The 17784-nt window shown below is 37.2% G+C and overlaps 1 protein-coding gene across 1 annotated transcript in view; it reads left to right on the top strand.

Annotated features, from left to right (window-relative positions):
- Positions 1-15381: 15381 nt before the first annotated feature.
- The window catches only part of KCNV1 (potassium voltage-gated channel modifier subfamily V member 1), a 53980-nt gene continuing 51577 nt past the window's right edge, over positions 15382-17784 (top strand). The window contains exon 1 of the mRNA XM_053715930.1: positions 15382-16420. Within this exon, the coding sequence (XP_053571905.1) occupies positions 15382-16420 (1039 nt within the window). The remainder of the gene's footprint in view (positions 16421-17784) is intronic.

Below are 17784 nucleotides of genomic sequence, written 5' to 3'. Positions count from 1 at the left end.
ATAGCGCCATTATTACAGGTTGTGTGGCCCAGCTAAAATGCTTGTGTTACAGCCTATACCGACACGATCCAAACCGCCTTCTGAGAGCGGTAGTTATGGATTTTTTCACAAACCTCATAATTAAACTGTTACACTAACACCCATAAACTACCTATTAACCCTTAAACCACCACCCTCCCGCATCACAAACACTATATTGAACCTATTGACCTCTAATCTGCCGCCCACCAATATCGCCAACACTATTTAAATATATTAATCCCTAAACCGCCGCTCCCCAACATCGTCAACACTATAATAAAGTTATTAACCCCTAAACCTCTGGCCTCCCACATCGCTGCCACTAAATAAATATAATTACCCCTAAACCTCCAGCCTGCCACATTGCTGCCACTAAATAAACCTATTAACCCCTAAACCGCCGCCCCCCACATTGCAAACACTAAATTAAACTATTAACCCCTAAACCTAATAAGAAAAACCTGATTTGAACAGGCAATAGGATTTTAGTAGCTCTCATCCTATTGGCTGTTTTGAACAGCCAACAGGATTTGAAGAATCAAATCAGCCAAAAGGAATGCAAGGTACTCCATTTTAAAATGGCTACCATGCATTCATTTTTAGTGTATGCCGGTGACCGTATGAAGAGGACGCTCCGCGCAGGATGGGATCGGCTTCCAGGATAGCTCCACTCCGAGGCGCCGGGACAAAGATAGAAGACGCCCATGAGATGGATGAAGGTGCCGCCGACTGGATGAAGACTTCTCGCTGGCCTGGATGAAGATGGATGTCCGGACTTCAGGAACCGTGAGTAGATTTAATTGGGTTATTGTTAGGGGGTTTTTTTTTTGGTTTTTTTTAGGTGTTTTTTTTTTTTTAGATTAGGGCTTTGGGCAATTAGAGCTGAATACCCTTTTAAAGGCAGTGAAAAAGAGCTGAATGCCCTTTTAAAGGCATTGCACATACAAATGCCCCTTTAGGGGCAATGGGTAGCTTATGTTTTTTTTAGAGTTAGGTTTTTTATTTTGGGGGGATGGTTGGGTGGTGGGTTTTACTGTTGGGGGGAGTTTGTATTTTTTTACAGGTAAAAGAGCTGTTTAATTTAGGGCAATGCCTGACAAAAGACCCTTTAAGGGCTATTGGTAGTTTATTGCAGGTTAGGGTGTGTTTTTATTTTGGGGGCCTTTTTTATTTTTATAGGGCTATAAGATTAGGTGTAATTGTTTTTATTTTTGATAATTTTGTTTATCATTTTTTGTAAACTTAGTGTTTTTTATTTTTCATAATTTAGTGTTTATTTTTTTTGTAATTTTAGGGATTTTTTCATTTTTAATTAGTTGTTTTTTTAATTTTATTAGAATAGTTAGAATAGTTATGTTAGGTTAATTTATAGTTTAAACTTAGGTTTATTTTTATTTTACAGGTTAGTTTTTATTTATTTAAATAGTTATATTGTAATTTAAAGTTAGGGGGGTGTTAGGTTTAGGGGTTAATATTTTAATTTACTGTTTTGCGATGTGGGGGGGCTGACGGTTTAGGGGTTAATAGGTTTATTTAATGGCGGTGATGTGGGGGGCCGGAGGTTTAGGGTTTTTAGGTTTATTAAGTAGCGGTGATATAGGGAGGCCCGAGGTTTAGGGGTTAATCATTTTATTTAGTGGTGACGATGTCGGGGTGCGGCAGATTAGGGGTTAATACTTTTTATTAGTGCCGGCGATGTCGGGAGTGGCAGATTAGGGGTTAATAACTTTATTTAGGTGTCGGCGATGTCGGGGGCGGCGGATTAGGGGTGTTTAGACTTGGGGTTTATGTTAGGAGGTTTAAACGTAACTTTTTTCCCCCAAAGACATTACGGAGATTTTTAATTCCACACTTCAGGTGCTAGGTTTTTTCTAACACTCTCTCCCCATTGATGTCTAAGGGGGAAAGCGTGCACAAGCACATAAACTCAGCATTGGCTTTTGTGCGGTATGGAGCTTAACGCCATATTGCACGCACAAGAAGGCTTTTCAGTAACTCGTAATGGCAGCACTATGGAGAGTGAAATAATGCAACCTTTTTGGCATTAATTTTGCACCCTGTTTAGTACAAAACTCGTAATTTAGGCATTTATTTGAAAAAGTTGGAATATAAGCTAAGGAGCAGGCACATTTTTGGTTTAGCACACTGGATAGCCCTTACTGATTGGTGACTACATTTAGCCACAAATCAGCAAGCAAAACCCAGGTGCTGAACCAAAAATGGTCCAGCTCCGAAGCTTACATTCTTGCTTTTCAAATAAAGATAGCAAGAGAATGAAGAAAAAATTATAAAACATAATTTATGTAAGAACTTACCTGATAAATTCATTTCTTTCATATTGGCAAGAGTCCATGAGCTAGTGACATATGGGATATACAATCCTACCAGGAGGGGCAAAGTTTCCCAAACCTCAAAATGCCTATAAATACACCCCTCACCACACCCACAATTCAGTTTAATGAATAGCCAAGCAGTGGGGTGATAAAGAAAGGAGTAGAAAGCATCAACAAAGGAAATTTGGAAATAATTGTGCTTTATACAAAAAATCATAACCACCATAAAAAGGGTGGGCCTCATGGACTCTTGCCAATATGAAAGAAATGAATTTATCAGGTAAGTTCTTACATAAATTATGTTTTCTTTCATGTAATTGGCAAGAGTCCATGAGCTAGTGACATATGGGATAACAATACCCAAGATGTGGAGTCTTCCACTCAAGAGTCACTAGAGAGGGAGGGAATAAAATAAAAACAGCCATATTCGGCTGAAAAAAATAATCCACAACCCAAAAAATAAGTTATTTTCACTTTTGAAAGAAAAAAACTTAAATCAAAAGCAGAAGAATCAAACTGAAACAGCTGCCTGAAGAACTTTTCTACCAAAAACTGCTTCCGAAGAAGCAAATACATAAAAATGGTAGAATTTAATAAATGTATGCAAAGAGGACCAAGTTGCTGCTTTGCAAATCTGATCAACTGAAGCTTCATTCTTAAAAGCCCACGAAGTGGCTACTGATCTAGTAGAATGAGCTGTAATTCTCTGAGGCAGGGTTTGACCCGACTCCAAATAAGCTTGATGAATCAAAAGTTTCAACCAAGAAGCCAAGGAAATAGCAGAAGCTTTCTGACCTTTCCTAGGACCAGAAAATAAAACAAATAAACTGGAAGTCTTCCTGAAATTTTTAGTAGCTTCCACATAATATTTCAAAGCTCTTACCACATCTAAAGAATGTAAGGATCTCTCCAAAGAATTCTTAGGATTAGGACACAAGGAAGGGACAACAATTTCTCTACTAATGTTGTTAGAATTTACAACCTTAGGTAAAAATTGAAAAGAAGTCTGCAAAACTGCCTTATCCTGATGAAAAATCAGAAAAGGAGACTCACAAGAAAGAGCAGATAGCTCAGAAACTCTTCTAGCAGAAGAAATAGCCAAAAGGAACAACACTTTCCAGGAAAGTAGTTTAATGTCCAAAGAATGCATAGGCTCAAATAGAGGAGCCTGTAAAGCCTTCAGAACCAAATTAAGACTCCAAGGAGGAGAAATTGATTTAATGACAGGCTTAATACGAACTAAAGCCTGTACAAAACAGTGAATATCAGGAAGTATAGCAATCTTTCTGTGAAATAAAACAGAAAGAGCAGAGATTTGTCCTTTCAAGGAACTTGCAGACAAACCCTTATCCAAACCATCCTGAAGGAACTGTAAAATTCTAGGAATTCTAAAAGAATGCCAGGAGAATTTATGAGAAGAACACCATGAAATGTAAGTCTTCCAAACTCTATAATAATAAATCTTTCTAGAGACAGATTTACGAGCTTGTAACATAGTATTAATCACTGAGTCAGAGAAACCCCTATGATTTAGAACTAAGCGTTCAATTTCCATACCTTCAAATTTAATGATTTGAGATCCTGATGGAAAAATGGACCTTGAGATAGTAGGTCCGGCCTTAACGGAAGTGGCCAAGGCGGGCAACTGGACATCCGAACCAGATCCGCATACCAAAACCTGTGTGGCCATGCTGGAGCCACCAGCAACACAAGAGACTGTTCCATGATGATTTTGGAGATCACTCTTGGAAGGAGAACTAGAGGCGGGAAGATGTAAGCAGGTTGATAACACCAAGGAAGTGTCAGCGCATCCACTGCTTCCACCTGAACATCCCTGTACCTGGACAGGTATCTGGGAAGTTTCTTGTTTAGATGAGAGGCCATGAGATCTATCTCTGGAAGCCCCCACATCTGAACAATCTGAGAAAACACATCTGGATGGAGAGACCACTCCCCTGGATGTAAAGTCTGGCGGCTGAGATAATCCGCCTCCCAATTGTCTATGCCTGGGATATGCACCGCAGAGATTAGACAGGAGCTGAATTCCGCCCAGGCAAGTATCCGAGATACTTCTTTCATAGCTTGGGGACTGTGAGTCCCACCCTGATGATTGACATAAGCCACAGTTGTGATATTGTCTGTCTGAAAATAAATGAACGATTCTCTCTTTAGCAGAGGCCAGAACTGAAGAGCCCTGAGAATTGAACGGAGTTCTAAAATATTTATTGGTAATCTCGCCTCTTGAGATTTCCAAACCCCTTGTGCTGTCAGAGATCCCCAAACAGCTCCCCAACCTGAAAGACTCGCATCTGTTGTGATCACAGTCCAGGTTGGGTGAACAAAAGAAGCCCCTTGAACCAAACGATGGTGATCTATCCACCATGTCAGAGAGTGTCGTACATTGGGATTCAAGGATATTAATTGTGATATCTTTGTATAATCCCTGCACCATTGATTCAGCATACAAAGCTGTAGAGGTCTCATGTGAAAACGAGCAAAGGGGATTGCATCCGATGCTGCAGTCATGAGACCTAAAACTTCCATGCACATAGCCACTGAAGGGAATGCCTGAGACTGAAGGTGCCAAAAGGCTGAGCTTTTACTGGATTTACAGTAATGCGTGAGAGAAATAATCTTCTCACAGGAGGTCTTACTTTGAATCCGATTCGATACCCTTGAGAGACAATGCTCTGAATCCAATGATTTTGGACAGATTTTATCTAAAAATCCTTGAAAAACCTTAATCTGCCCCCTACCAGCTGAGCTGGAATGAGGGCCGCACCTTCATGCGGACTTAGGGGCAGACTTTGGTTTCCTAAATGGCTTGGATTTATTCCAATTTGAGGAAGGCTTCCAACTGGAAGCAGATTCCTTGGCAGGAGGATTGAGTTTTTGTTCCTTATTCTGACGAAAGAAACGAAAACGGTTAGAAGCCTTAGATTTACCCTTAAGTTTTTTTATCCTGAGGCAAAAAAAACTCCTTTTCCTCCAGTGATAGTTGAAATAATAGAATCCAACTTAGAACCAAATAAATTATTACCTTGGAAAGAAAGAGATAGTAATCTTGATTTAGATGTCATATCAGCATTCCAAGATTTAAGCCACAAAGCTCTTCTTGCTAATACAGCTAAAGACATGGATCTAACATCAATTTTGATAATATCAAAAATGGCATCAAAAATAAAATGATTAGCATGTTGCAGTAAGCGAACAATGCTAGATATGTCAAAATCCAATTCATGTTGTGCTAAATTTTCCAACCAGAAAGTTGATGCAGCCGCAACATCACCCAAAGAAATAGCAGGTCTGAGAAGATGACCTGAATATAAATAGGCCTTCCTTAGATAAGATTCAAGTTTCCCATCTAAAGGATCCTTAAAGGAAGTGTTATCTTCCATAGGAATAGTGGTACGTTTAGCAAGAGTAGAAATAGCCCCATCAACTTTGGGGATCTTTTCCCGAAACTCTATAGATTTTGCTGGTAAAGGATACAATCTCTTAAACCTTGAAGAAGGAATAAAGGAAGTACCTGGCTTATTCCATTCCTTAGAAATCATATCAGAAATAGCCTCAGGAATGGGAAAAACACCTGGGGAAACCACAGGAGGTTTAAAAACAGCATTTAAACGTTTATTAGACTGAACGTCAATAGGACTGGTTACCTCAATATCCAAAGTAATTAACACTTCTTTTAATAAAGAACGCATATACTCTATTTTAAATAAATAAGTAGATTTGTCAGTGTCAATATCTGAGGAAGGATCTTCTGTTTCAGATAGATCCTCATCAGAAGAGGATGAATTATTATGTTGTTTGTCATTTGAAATTTCATCAGCTAAATGAGAAGTTTTAAAAGACCTTTTACGTTTATTAGAAGGTGGAAATGCAGACAAAGCCTTCATAATAGAATCAGAAACAAATTCTTTAAAATTTACAGGTATATCATGCACATTAGAAGTTGAAGGAACTGCAACTGGCAATGTACTATTACTGATAGAAACACTATCTGCATGTAAAAGTTTATCATGACAACTATTACAAATGACATTCGGTGGAATAATTTCTACTATTTTACAACAAATGCACTTAGCTTTGGTAGAACCGATGTCAGGCAGCAATGTTCCAGCAGAATCTTCAGAGGCAGGATCAGATTGGGACATCTTGCTCAATGTAAGAGAAAAAACAACATATAAAGCAAAATTATCTATTTCCTTAAATAACAGTTTCAGGAATGGGAAAAAAATGCAAAAGCATAGGCCTCCTGATAGAAAAGAAAGCAGGAGGCAAAAAACAATGGGGTATTGAAATAATGAAGAAAATTTGGCGCCAAGTATGACGCACAACGTAACGTAAACTTTTTTGGCGCCAAAAATGACCGGAAATGACACACTTGCATCACTAATGACGCCGTCGTGTGAAAGGTCTCGGCGTCACGTATGACACCGGAAATGACGAAGTTGCGACAAAAACGTATTTTTCCGCACCAAAAAAGTTCATGCCAAAAATGATGCAATAAAGTCTAACATTTGACGCACCCGCAGACCTAACACCCGCAATTGCAAAAAGTAGTCAAATTGAAAAAAGACTAAACCCCAGGTAAGAAATAAATTTCTTAAAGTGTTTATATTCCCAAATATGAAACTGACAGCCTGCAGAAGGAAATACATGAACCTGACTCATGGCAAATATAAGTACAATACATATATTTAGAACTTTATATAATTTGCATAAAGTGCCAAACCATAGCTGAGAGTGTCTTAAAACATACTTACCAAAAGACACCCATCCACATATAGCAGATAGCCAAACCAGTACTAAAACAGTTATTAGTAGAGGTAATGGTAAATTGAGAGTATATCGTCGATCTGAAAAGGGAGGTAGGAGATGAATCTCTACGACCGATAACAGAGAACCCATGAAAAAGACCCCCGTTAGAGAAATCATCGTATTCAATAGGTGATACTCCCTTCATGTCCCTCTGACATTCGCTGTACTCTGAGAGGAATCGGGCTTCAACAATGCTGAGAAGCGCATATCAACGTAGAAATCTTAGCACAAACTTACTTCACCACCTCCACAGGAGGCAAAGTTTGTAAAACTGAATTGTGGGTGTGGTGAGGGGTGTATTTATAGGCATTTTGAGGTTTGGGAAACTTTGCCCCACCTGGTAGGATTGTATATCCCATATGTCACTAGCTCATGGACTCTTGCCAATTACATGAAAGAAATTAGAATGTTTAAGTAAATACTCGCAATTTGATGAACCAATCCTCATAGTTTAGATCCTTCATTCCCTTGTTTGTTTTGTAGCCCTTCTCTAAACTTCTTCTAGTTCTGCCATATCCTTTTATAAATTGGAACCAGTACTGCACTCCATACTCAAGGTGAAGTCTTACCAAGGAATTATATAGTGACAGAATTATGCTTTCTTTCCTTGCATATACAGTATGCCATTTTTAATACATGCTAGTATTTTATTTCCTTAGAAGCCTCAGCTTTGCATTGCACAGTCATTTTTAGCTTTTAACCTCTAAGAATGCTTAAGTCCTTTCCCCCCTCTGTTTTGCTAAGTCTTGTCCAATTTAAATAATAGGTAGCCTGCATATTTGTGCTTCCCAAATGTACAATCTTATATTTACCAGTATTAAATCTCATTTCCCATTTACAAGACCATTTTTCCAGTTTTTTATAAATCCCCTTGAAGAGCAATTATCCTGCTTTTGTGCTGAGTTGAGCTTGTAATGCAGATGCATAAGGGTCCGATAACAGGAAGAGAGCTGATGCCACAGGAAGTGATTAGCTCTACAGCAGTCAGGAAGAGCTCAGCAGATAGAAAGCAGCTCAGGTGTCAGGGCTCAGATATAATAAAGAAGTTTATTTAAAAGAACCTTGTGAATCATTTCAGTACATCATACAGCTGAACAACACAGCTTTGATCTAATCAACTTACACAACTTTGTTTTATCTGCGAAAATAGAGATGTTGCTATTCTGCCTCTAAGTATTTTGAAGAAATATAAAAAATTATACCCCCTTTTGTGGGACCCCACTAATTAACCTTGTACAATTTGAGTTTATCTATTTTCTACAACTTATTGCTCCCTGATTTTAGCCAGTTACTTATCAATAAGCTAACATTATCAGCTACCCCGGGTCCATCATTTTGTACAATAATCTCTCATAGGGCATTGTATCAAAAGCTTTTAAAATACAAATATATCATATTAACTGATTTACCTTCATATATATTCATACTTACTTTCATGGGCGCCCATTTAACAAGCTCCGTAGTGAGCTTCTGGGCACGTGTTTCTGGCGAGCCTTCAGACTCGCCAGAAACAGCAGTTTTGAAGCTGCAGTCACAAAGACCGCTGCTCCATAACCTGTCCGGCTGCTCTGAGCAGGCGGACAGACATCGCCGGAAATCAACCCAATCGAGTACGATCAGGTGGATTGACACCTCCCTGCTGGCGGCCCATTGGCTGCGAGTCTGCAGGGGGCAGCGTTGCACCAGCAGCTCTTGTGAGCTGCTGGTGCAATGCTGAATACAGAGAGCGTATTGCTCTCCGCATTCAGCGAGGTCTGGCGGACCTGATCTGCACTGTCAGATCAGGTCCGGCAGACTTTGTTAAATAGAGGCCATAGAATCTAATTTGGTTACTTTGACATGATCTATTATTATGAACCATATGATATCATTATCTTGTTTAACCACACATATTGTTGAATATAATCCCTTCCAGTATATCCCCCACTACCAATGTCAGGTTTACTAGTCTATAGCTTCCTGGATAAACCCTTCTTTCCTTTTTAAAAATTGGCACCTTATCAGCTTTCATCTGGACCAGTACATTGCCGGAAATAGTGCTGCCACCTAGTGTTTTTGCAAATGGATAACATTACTGCAAAACTGGTGGCCATATAGTGCTCCAGAACGAAGAAGAATTAATAATAGAAGTAATATAGACAGTTGTTTAAAATTGTATGTTCTATCTCAATCATAAAAAATAAATTGAGTTTCATATCCCTTTAAGAGTAGGGGTTTGGCTATGTCTGTGCTAAATTCTCTTTAGGCCCTTGGGTGTATTTCATATGGTCTATTAGTTATAATTACCTTGATATTCTCCATTTTCCCCCTGATATCATCTAAAGATAACCCAGTTATTAGTATGGGCTTGTATGCCCTTGCTTTTTTTCAATGCCTTTCCCATTAATCATCTCACATTTTAATGTACCTATATTTTCCTTCTCAGGTTTTTTGCCATTTATATACTTTGCAATGAAGCTTTCTTTTTCAATTTTGACTAAACTGAATTTTGCATACTTTGTTACATTCTTTATACATTTGGAATGATGAATCTGTACTATTATCTTAAATAATTCTTAAATATTTTAAATGGCCTACATTTGAACTAATTTATCTTAACACAGATTTATTTCTTTACTTTTAAAACCAGTTGGTATATGTTTATATGTACAGGTGGCCCTCGTTTTACAAAGGTTCAATTTACAACGTTTCAGAATAACAACCTTTTTTTCCAGTCATGTGACTGCTATTGAAAAGCATTGAGAAGCAGTGCATTTATTAAAATAGCCAGTAGGTGGAGCTGTCCGCTTGTGTTGCAGCAAAGCCAAGCAAGCTGAAATTAATTAGTTTAACCAGACCTGAGCTATTGAGCAGATTTCAAAGGAACAAGATCTTCCTGTCTATAACTCAGTTCAGATTGGAATGCATTAAAGTAAAATGCAAGTGAAGTCTGTGTTGTGTGATTATTTTATTAGATTTATAATGCTGTTTAGCAAATGTTTTTGTTCATTTAACTTAGTTTAATTATATATTATGTGTTGTATGATTATTTTATTAGGTTTATAATGCTGTCTAGCATTTAAAGTCTTCATTTCAAAGCTTTTAAAATAATGTATTAGGTGTTACTTATGACAATTTTGAGAGGGGCCTGGAACCTAACTCCCCCACTTCCCATTGACTTACATTATAAACTGGGTTTCAATTTACAATGGTTTTGATTTACAACCATTCCTTCTGGAACCTAACCCCGGCATAAACTGAGGGCTACCTGTATATTAATTTAACAAAATAATTATCTGTGTTTTTGATTGTTAATACTGTGCCCCAGTGTTTGCAATTTAACAATTTCCTTAAATAATTGAAATTTGCATTATTAAAGTTAAAAGTGTTTGTTAAACTCTTGTAACACTGCTTATTGAAACTTATTTCATATGTGACCATGTTAGGATCACTGTTATCCAAATTCTTTGATTTCTATGTTTGATATTATGGGGCATATTTATCAAGTTCTGAATGGAGCTTGATGCCCCTTTTTTCCTGGGAGCCTTGTTTCCTGGGAGTTATGGACCGCTGCTCCATAACTTGTCCGCCTGTTCTGAGGCCGCGGACAGAAATCAACCCGATCAAATACGATCAGGTTGATTTATACCCCCTGCTAGCGGCCGATTGGCCGCAAATCTGCAGGGGGTGGCATTGCACCAGCAGTTCACAAGAACTGCTGGTGCAATGATAAATGTCGACAGCGTATGCTGTCGGAATTTATCGATGTGTGGTGGACATGATATGCTACTTTGTATCAAGTCCGCTCGCACATTGATAAATATGCCCCAAAGAATGTATTATTTGATAGCACTAAATCAACTTAAGATTTCTAGTTGACTCATCTATTAATTGTGACAGGAAGTTATCTTTGAGCATATTTAAAAATATTTCTGCCTTAGCTTCATTAAAAACAAAAACAAAAAAAAACTAATTGTTTACCCAGAAATTACCTGTTCTTAGCTCTACCTTCATGGGTTAGCACATGGCAATGGAAATATATCAGAAATACAATCTTGGAGGTACTTGCTTTAAGCTTGCTTCCTAACTCCCTGAAGTAATATTTTATGACACTCCATTTTCTTCTAATTCTGTCATTAATACGACTGTGCATCATGACTACTGGACCAGGTACCTACAACAATGTATCAATGGACTCCACATTATGCATAAAACAAGCCCCTGGAATACTAAAAAGTGTTCTATTTAAGGGATCTGGATGACAAATTACCCTATCTACCTTCCTTATAATAGAATCTCCTATGACCAAAATCTGTCTTGGGCCGAGACTTATATGCCCTTCTTCTAAGCCTAGAGGACTGTTCACTGGAGGCAAAGCAGCCCTCTCTGACATTGCCACATCTGAACCAATATCCCTAACATCTTCACCCAATTTCACAAATATTTTGGGGTGTACCTCTTAGAATTGGTCTGTCTATTCTGCTTACTCCTGATTTCCCTTCTGTGACCCCATAGTTAGAACCATTTTCCTTTCAAGTGTTTGAATATGATGACAAATTAATATGTAAAACAATAACCTGTCCTCCATATATTAAATTATTGGAACAGTTAGAATTATAACCTGAAGGACTGAAGAGCTTTGTTTACAAAAAATGCATATATATAGGAAACAAAAGACACAAATCAAATTGAAAAGACAGATCATGGTTAAACAAATTTAAATTCCAAGCTTGCATTTTAATATGTAAGATATATCAATGCTTAGCCATTATTTTTTCTAGATAAAAAAGAAAAAAAACAGTGCATCAAAAGCTTTAAATATTCCTGCACATGGAGCTTCTAATATCCAGCAGCATTCTCAGCACCCTTAAAAGTCAAAGTTTGAAAAGTATATATTTGTCCACGAGCTTATGGGGAAGAAAATAAGAGTATTAAATTAAAAATCCTCACTTAAAGTAAATGTAAATTTAGATAATAAAGTGCCCAGTTTTTAAAAATCCGATTAAAAACAGGGACACTTTAATGCATCAAAATGTACATTTCGCAAGTGTTGCGAAAATACTTACCTTTTAATCTTGACAGCCGCTTTATCGCTTCCCCCGCTCGTCGCAAAGCCTCTTCCCGGGTCTAAAATGAGGAATCCAGTTTCCTCCAACAAGGCGTTGAATCAAACACTGATTCCCCTGGGGAAGAAGCAGTAATTGGAGGATGACCATTTCTGGCGTATGAAGAGGCTTGCGGCGACCGGGGAATCGCTGGAGTGGTTGTCAAGATTAAAAAGTAAGTATTTTCACAACACGAGTGAAATGTAAATTTTGATGAATTAAAGTGCCCCTGTTTTTAATCAGATTTTTAAAAACCGGGCACTTTATCATCTAAATTTACATTTACTTTAATACAGCATTACATAGCGCTAAATAATGCATCTGTATTTATGAACTCTTTATTGAGCGTATTCCACACATAGGACCAGAATGAAAGTGGTGCCCTAAATATATTTTTCGCTCATGTGCTAACACTGCTAAAAGTTAAATTTTAATGTGGGCTGGTTTTCGAGCATATTACAAGTTGAAAATAAAAAGTTAACACAAAAGCAAATCCCAATGCATGCTAACTTCAGATATCACAACCTTGTTAACTTATTCTACCCTGCAGACTTCAATGGAGTACACTGATCAAAAACAAAGCTAACACCAACACTGCTTAAGACATACAGCGCTAAACTAAAGGTAGTTATGAATATTTTACATTTTACATTTTTTCTTTCTATTTTTAAATATTTCTTTCTATATATATATATGATTTTTTTTTTGTAAAATATATATTGAATGCACCTATTTACTTTGAACTTGTAAAACGCACAATAGTTAACGTGGTCGCGATATTACTTATCGCATCCTGTGCTAACAACGCCACTTGTAATCTAGCTCATAAAGTGATGCATAGCATTCTTCAGACCAGCGAGTAGTTAAATTAGAAAATGTGATCATCTTTAAGCTAAGTTATGTAATTAAAGTAGGTAATATGTCAGTTTTTAAATACAGTATAACAGAAGATAATCAATAACTTAAGCACAATTCATTTTATAGTGATATATAAATCATGATAAAAATATTCCTGTTGATATTAAACAATTATACTAGTTTGATAGATATATCTAAATATGCATGATATTGTTTAGAATAAACTATCTGTTACGTATGGGGTATTTACAGTAGGGGGCCCTAGCTATTGCAGAGAAGATCTCTGGGTGTCTTGAATGGAGGGGTTCCCTAATGGTTGTTCAGAGTGGAACTTTTAAAGGAAAATCTTTAGTGGGGTGTTCAATAAGGAGGGAGACCTTTAGATATTTATTGCCAGGTGTTTGTTAATTAGGGGTTTAAGTGTGATGAAAGTCTAGGGATTATGGTTTAATTACTGTGGTCCTGATGTTTATGGATTAACTGCAGTAAGGTTTAACCAGTAATAGGAGGTTAGTGGTCATAAAGGTTTGGATTTTGTGGTGAGGTGGTCATTTACACCAAGCACTAAAACATTAATACTAGGTTTTCAATGTGAATAATAACACACACCAAACTATGGGGTAGATTACGAGTGGAACACTATTTATCGCGCCTGCTCGTGCATTAACCCCCGCTAGACTGAGGCTTTTTGCATGCATCAGGTAGCGTGCATATTACAAATTGTAAAAAGCTTTTGCATGAGCACTATCCCAACGCATGCAAAAAGACAAACTTATTTAAAAAGCAGGAATGTAAGCCTTTGGAGCTGGCCCATTTTTGGTTCAGACCCTGGGTAGTGCATGCTGATTGGTGGCCACAATTAGCCACCAATCAGAAAGCGCTACCCAGGTGCTGAACCAAAAATGGGCCAGCTCCAAAGGCTTACACTCCTGCTGTTCAAATAAAGATACCAAGAGAATGAAGAAAAATGTATAATAGGAGTAAATTAGAAAGTTGCTTAAAATTGCCTGCTCTATTTGAATCATGAAAGAAAAAATATGGGTTTAGTATCACTTTAAGCAACTTTCTAATTTACTCCTATTATTATTTTTTTCTTCATTCTTTTGCTATCTTTATTTGAAAAAGCAAGAATGTAAGCTTAGGAGCCAGTCCATTTTTGGTTCAGCACATGGGGAGTGCTTGCTGATTGGTGTCTAAATGTAGCCACCAATCAGCAAGCACTTCCCAGGTGCTGAACCAAAAATGGACCAGCTCCTTAGCTTACATTCTTGCATTTTCAAATAAAGATACCAAGGGAAGGAAGAAAAAATTGATAATAGGAGTAAATTAGAAAGTCACTTAAAATTGCCTGCTCTTTCTGAATCATGACAGTTTAATTTTGACTAGACTATCCCTTTAATGTGATATGAAGTGATGCACCTGACAATGAATGACCTTGCACTAATTAGCAAACCATAGGTTAGCAACAACCAATATAATAGGGTCCTAGATCTATATTTTTCTTCATCTATGTTGTAACATTATATTTAAAAAAAAATCTGAAATCTAAATAACTTCATAATTTTATTTAGATAGCTGATTATAAGAGGGGTTTTTTCTGAAGCAGAAACGTCATGCTCATAACTCTGTATGTTACAAAAACAATTAACACAACATAATAATTTTGGGGAAATCATAACAAGAATAGTAAGAAAGTAATTATATCACAACTTTAGAACTCACAGAGTAAGAAATCATGTCTAAGGGATATGAATGGTTTTCAAACAATTACTTTTGAATCACACTAATAACCCCTGTGTAATGATGTAACTGCAACAGAGCTGTTCAGAGCGCTGTCCGCTCGTGTGGTGCTGAAACCTACAGGACATCTTATGCAATATTAATGCGAGCATGCAACGCGCTGGATTTGTCTCCTAGCTCCACTCGGGGAACTTTCCTGCTTCCTCTAGGTAACAGCCTGAGAAGGTGAATAAGACAGAGCTAAAGTTATTTCGCCTCTAATCAGTTTGCTTTTGTAAGCAGATTTGAAAAATACAGGGGATTTCTGGAACCCAGTCTGTGTTGAACTCAACATCACAATGTTGTAAGGTATTTTTGTTTCTGTTTTTTACTGAATATTTCACCTAATCTAAACTATTTCATTAGAAGGATGCACTTGTATCTTCCTTAAACCGTGTGCACTAACACGAACTGAGCAAATCAATTTCCATCAGGGTCAATCGTTACACGAGCACAGTAACCTGTTATGAGCTCAGTAAATGCAGTTCCTTGCTGTGTTCCTTCATCTCCTTTTAATCACTTCGCATGAAGGCAGATTCCTTATGCCCCCACAGTGTGGAAGCAGCACCACCATGAAGCTGCCTGTATCATTTCCTCCGTGTGAGAAACTGAGCGAAGGGGAATCTGACTCTGCCCTATCATTGGACTCCAGCGTGTTTTGCAGCGATTGCTCCCCTCGAGCCCCACGGGATCATCTCACCATCAATGTGGGGGGCAGCCGCTTCATATTGTCCCAACAAACATTATCCAGTCATCCGCACACCCGCTTGGGTAGGCTAGCAACCTCCGGAGGGGATGAGGTGTATGATTTATGTGATGATGCCAACTTGTTGGACAATGAGTATTTCTTTGACCGCAGCTCAGAGATGTTTGAATATATCATGAATTACTATAAGACCGGACGGCTACATATTATGGACCAGCTGTGTGCACTTTCCTTTCTACAGGAGATTGAATATTGGGGTATTGACGAGCTGAGTATTGATCTTTGCTGCAGAGACAGATACTTTAGAAAGAAGCTTAGAACGGAAGCCCTTGATATCAGGAAAGATGAAGATGACTTGGAGGCTGAAGAAGAAGACTTTTCTGGTGTTGTCTTCGAAGACGTCAGACAGAAACTATGGGATATCCTAGAAAAGCCTGGATCATCAATGGCTGCCAGGACATTTGGCACTCTATCCATGTCGTTTGTGGTAGTGTCCATAGCTAACATGGCACTAATCTCATCAGAGGTCAGCGCCCTAGACAATTCCCTTTTGAACGCTTTAGAATATATCTGCATTGCCTGGTTCACGGTGGAGCTGTCCCTAAGGTTTTTTTGTGTTAAACATAAGTGCCGTTTCATAAGGAGGGTTACTAATATCATCGACATCATTGCTGTCGTCCCTTTTTATATTACACTCATAGTGGAGATGTTTTATGGGGAAAGTACTGACCTGGAGAATGTGGGAAGGATAGTTCAAATTCTTAGACTTTTGAGATCTTTGAGAATGCTCAAGCTGGGGAGGCATTCAACAGGTAATGTATTGCTGAGAAATTAACAGTTGCTAAATGTACATTTTTATATTTAAGAACAAGAAATAGTTTAAATTATGTTAAACATTTAGATTTTGCACGTACATATCTAGCAATAATATGGAAACTGAAAAATAAATAATTGACTTGTTTGGATTTAGAAAGAACACTGATTTTAAGAACATGCAATGCAGTCCAGTTTATATTGGTAAACGATTTCTATGTCTCAATGTCATACAATACACATGTTTACTGGGAAAGCACAAGATACATTTTATACTAGCATATAATTGTGTTTGAAAATAAGTCTCAAAATAGTTTAGCTCACATTTTTAGATCTAAACATAATTGTGTATTGAGCAAACATTCCTAAAATGATTGCAGATCATAAAGATCAGGTAAATAATGAGGACAGGTCTGATGTGAGAGGGTTAATCTAGTGTGTAAGGTCAATGTAAGGATTAGTGTAGTGGGCATTTTGCCTACTGGTACTAACTTTATGTGGAATAATAAACAATACGTATACACTGTTATTGGTTTTGGCATTTAAACTGTGCACTCACTGTGGAATAAATCAAGAAGCTATATTATTTTCTGTAAGACAGTTTTCATAGCTTCTTTGCAAATATTCACTGACAAGAGATGTATATGTATTTTAATATGTAGACCTCTGACCTAATAAAATATATTTATTTTACATGCTTATTTTTATTAAAAGAATAAACACACAAAATAGTGAGCGGATTGTGATACAAGTGAAAAATATTATTTAGTACCAGTTCTTTTCTTCAACTGGACTAAGATCTAGTCTAGAATACCAATTGATAGAGTATAGTAAAGGAAGTTTGGAAAAAGCAATATCCGTATTTAGAATTGTGTAAAAGAGAGGCAAAGATAGCAGACTATAAGGTTTCATTGGTCATGATGGAAGAGAAAAGGGTTTTGAATATGTTACTGTAATGGAACATGCAAATCTGGAATTACAGTTTAATCCTGCATTTTCAATTCAGTGTGTGCTTCTGAGCATACATTAAATGCTTTATTTTTATAAAGTACACATTTAAATTTATTATAAACTCAGAAAATTTTGCTAGTCAATTAGGTAGTTGTATTTGTGAAAATATAACTGATTAAGCTCAATGCTTACAATAATAGTACCACTTTAACAACCATAGATATCTCATTATATTGGAATCAATAAAAATGTTTGGCTGGTACTGATTTTTTAACATACACTGTAATATGATACTACATTTTCAAATTTTTTTACAGTCATGAACTTTTGTGGGTATTTGCAAGTGCCCTTCAATGATCAACATAGAAATTTTCATAAGTCCTATTAGAAATAAAAAATATTAATGCTCAAA

This window comes from Bombina bombina, chromosome 5 (genome assembly GCF_027579735.1).
Source record: "Bombina bombina isolate aBomBom1 chromosome 5, aBomBom1.pri, whole genome shotgun sequence".
Taxonomy (NCBI): domain Eukaryota; kingdom Metazoa; phylum Chordata; class Amphibia; order Anura; family Bombinatoridae; genus Bombina; species Bombina bombina.
The sequence above is the reverse complement of the archived record's forward strand: the minus strand, read 5'-3'. Positions and strand labels throughout refer to the sequence as shown.